Here is a 1,084-nt window from a genome sequence, read left to right as displayed (position 1 = left end):
CTTCTCCTCTCCTCCTCCTCTCCTCCTCCTCTCCTCCTCTCCTCCTCCTCCTCCTCCTCCTCTCCTCCACCCTTCCTTCCTCACTGTCTTGGTGCAGGTCTGAGCTCCACGAGCAAGCGGATCTGCTGCAGGACGAGCTCTGGGCTGTCAGCGACGCATCGCGAGAGAAGGCGGAGGAGGAGCGAACGTCCATCGTCAGCGACTCCTTCATGTCCGATCATGTGCAGGTTACTCCTCGTCCTCGTCCTCGTCCTCGTCCTCGTCCTCGTCCTCCTCGTCCTCCTCCTACTAATCACATCTGCAGCTCATCATCGTGAGCTTTGTGGGAATGATGCAACAGGAAATTCTCCGCTTCCAGGTACTCTTTCCCTCTTCCCTCGCTCCTCCTCCACGCCGCTCCTCTCCTCTCCTCGCTCTTCGCTCCTTCACTCCCCTCCCGCCCTCCCCTCCTCCCTACCTTGCTCCTCGTCCCTCCTCAAGTCCCAGCAGGCAACTCGAGCTATTCTCCGCGACTACTTCTGGTACAGGGCAGGAAGGAACATGCCGGAAGAAACGCCCGAGGCTCTCAACGTCATTCAAATGTTCATGGACGACGCTCCTGACATCCAGGGGTCCCCCATCGAGGTTCCTGCTGCTGCTGCTGCTGCTGCTGCTGCTGCTGCTGCTGCTGCTGCTGCTGCTGCTGCTGTGCTCCTCCTCCTCCTCCTCCTGCCTTTGCTCCTGCTTCTGCTCCTGCTTCTTCATCCTCTTACTATAAACTTGTCAGGTTGATGAAGAAAGCAACTCGAAATTAACGGATAGCGACAAGGAAAGGCTGGGCAAGCTCAAGGTACCTCCTGCTCTGCTCTGCTCTGCTCTGCTCTGCTCTGCTCTGCTCTGCTCTGCTCTGCCCTACTTCATTCCTCTTCCTCTTTCTCTTCTTTTCCTCCTTCTCCCTCTTCCTTTCCTCCCTCTCCCTCCTTCTCTTCTCACCTTGCATGTTTTATACATCAGGCTGTCATCGACTACTGCACAAACTTCTTGTTCGGCCAGCAAGGAGAGGAGGAGGAGGTCTTTTCCTTCCTCCTTCTTTTGACCCCCCCCC

General features: G+C 56.8%; 1 protein-coding gene across 1 annotated transcript in view; it reads left to right on the top strand.

Annotated features, from left to right (window-relative positions):
- GUITHDRAFT_163903 (hypothetical protein) overlaps nucleotides 1–1,084 on the top strand; it is a gene marked incomplete at its 5' end in the record, with an annotated part of 9,082 nt that overhangs the window by 4,532 nt on the left and 3,466 nt on the right. Inside the window, 4 exons of the mRNA XM_005830250.1 lie at nucleotides 98–227; nucleotides 305–358; nucleotides 490–624; nucleotides 994–1,050. Coding sequence (XP_005830307.1) covers nucleotides 98–227; nucleotides 305–358; nucleotides 490–624; nucleotides 994–1,050 — 376 coding nt within the window. The remainder of the gene's footprint in view (nucleotides 1–97; nucleotides 228–304; nucleotides 359–489; nucleotides 625–993; nucleotides 1,051–1,084) is intronic.

Source organism: Guillardia theta (genome assembly GCF_000315625.1).
Source record: "Guillardia theta CCMP2712 unplaced genomic scaffold GUITHscaffold_47, whole genome shotgun sequence".
Taxonomy (NCBI): domain Eukaryota; class Cryptophyceae; order Pyrenomonadales; family Geminigeraceae; genus Guillardia; species Guillardia theta.
This window is presented reverse-complemented; position numbering and strand designations above follow the sequence as displayed.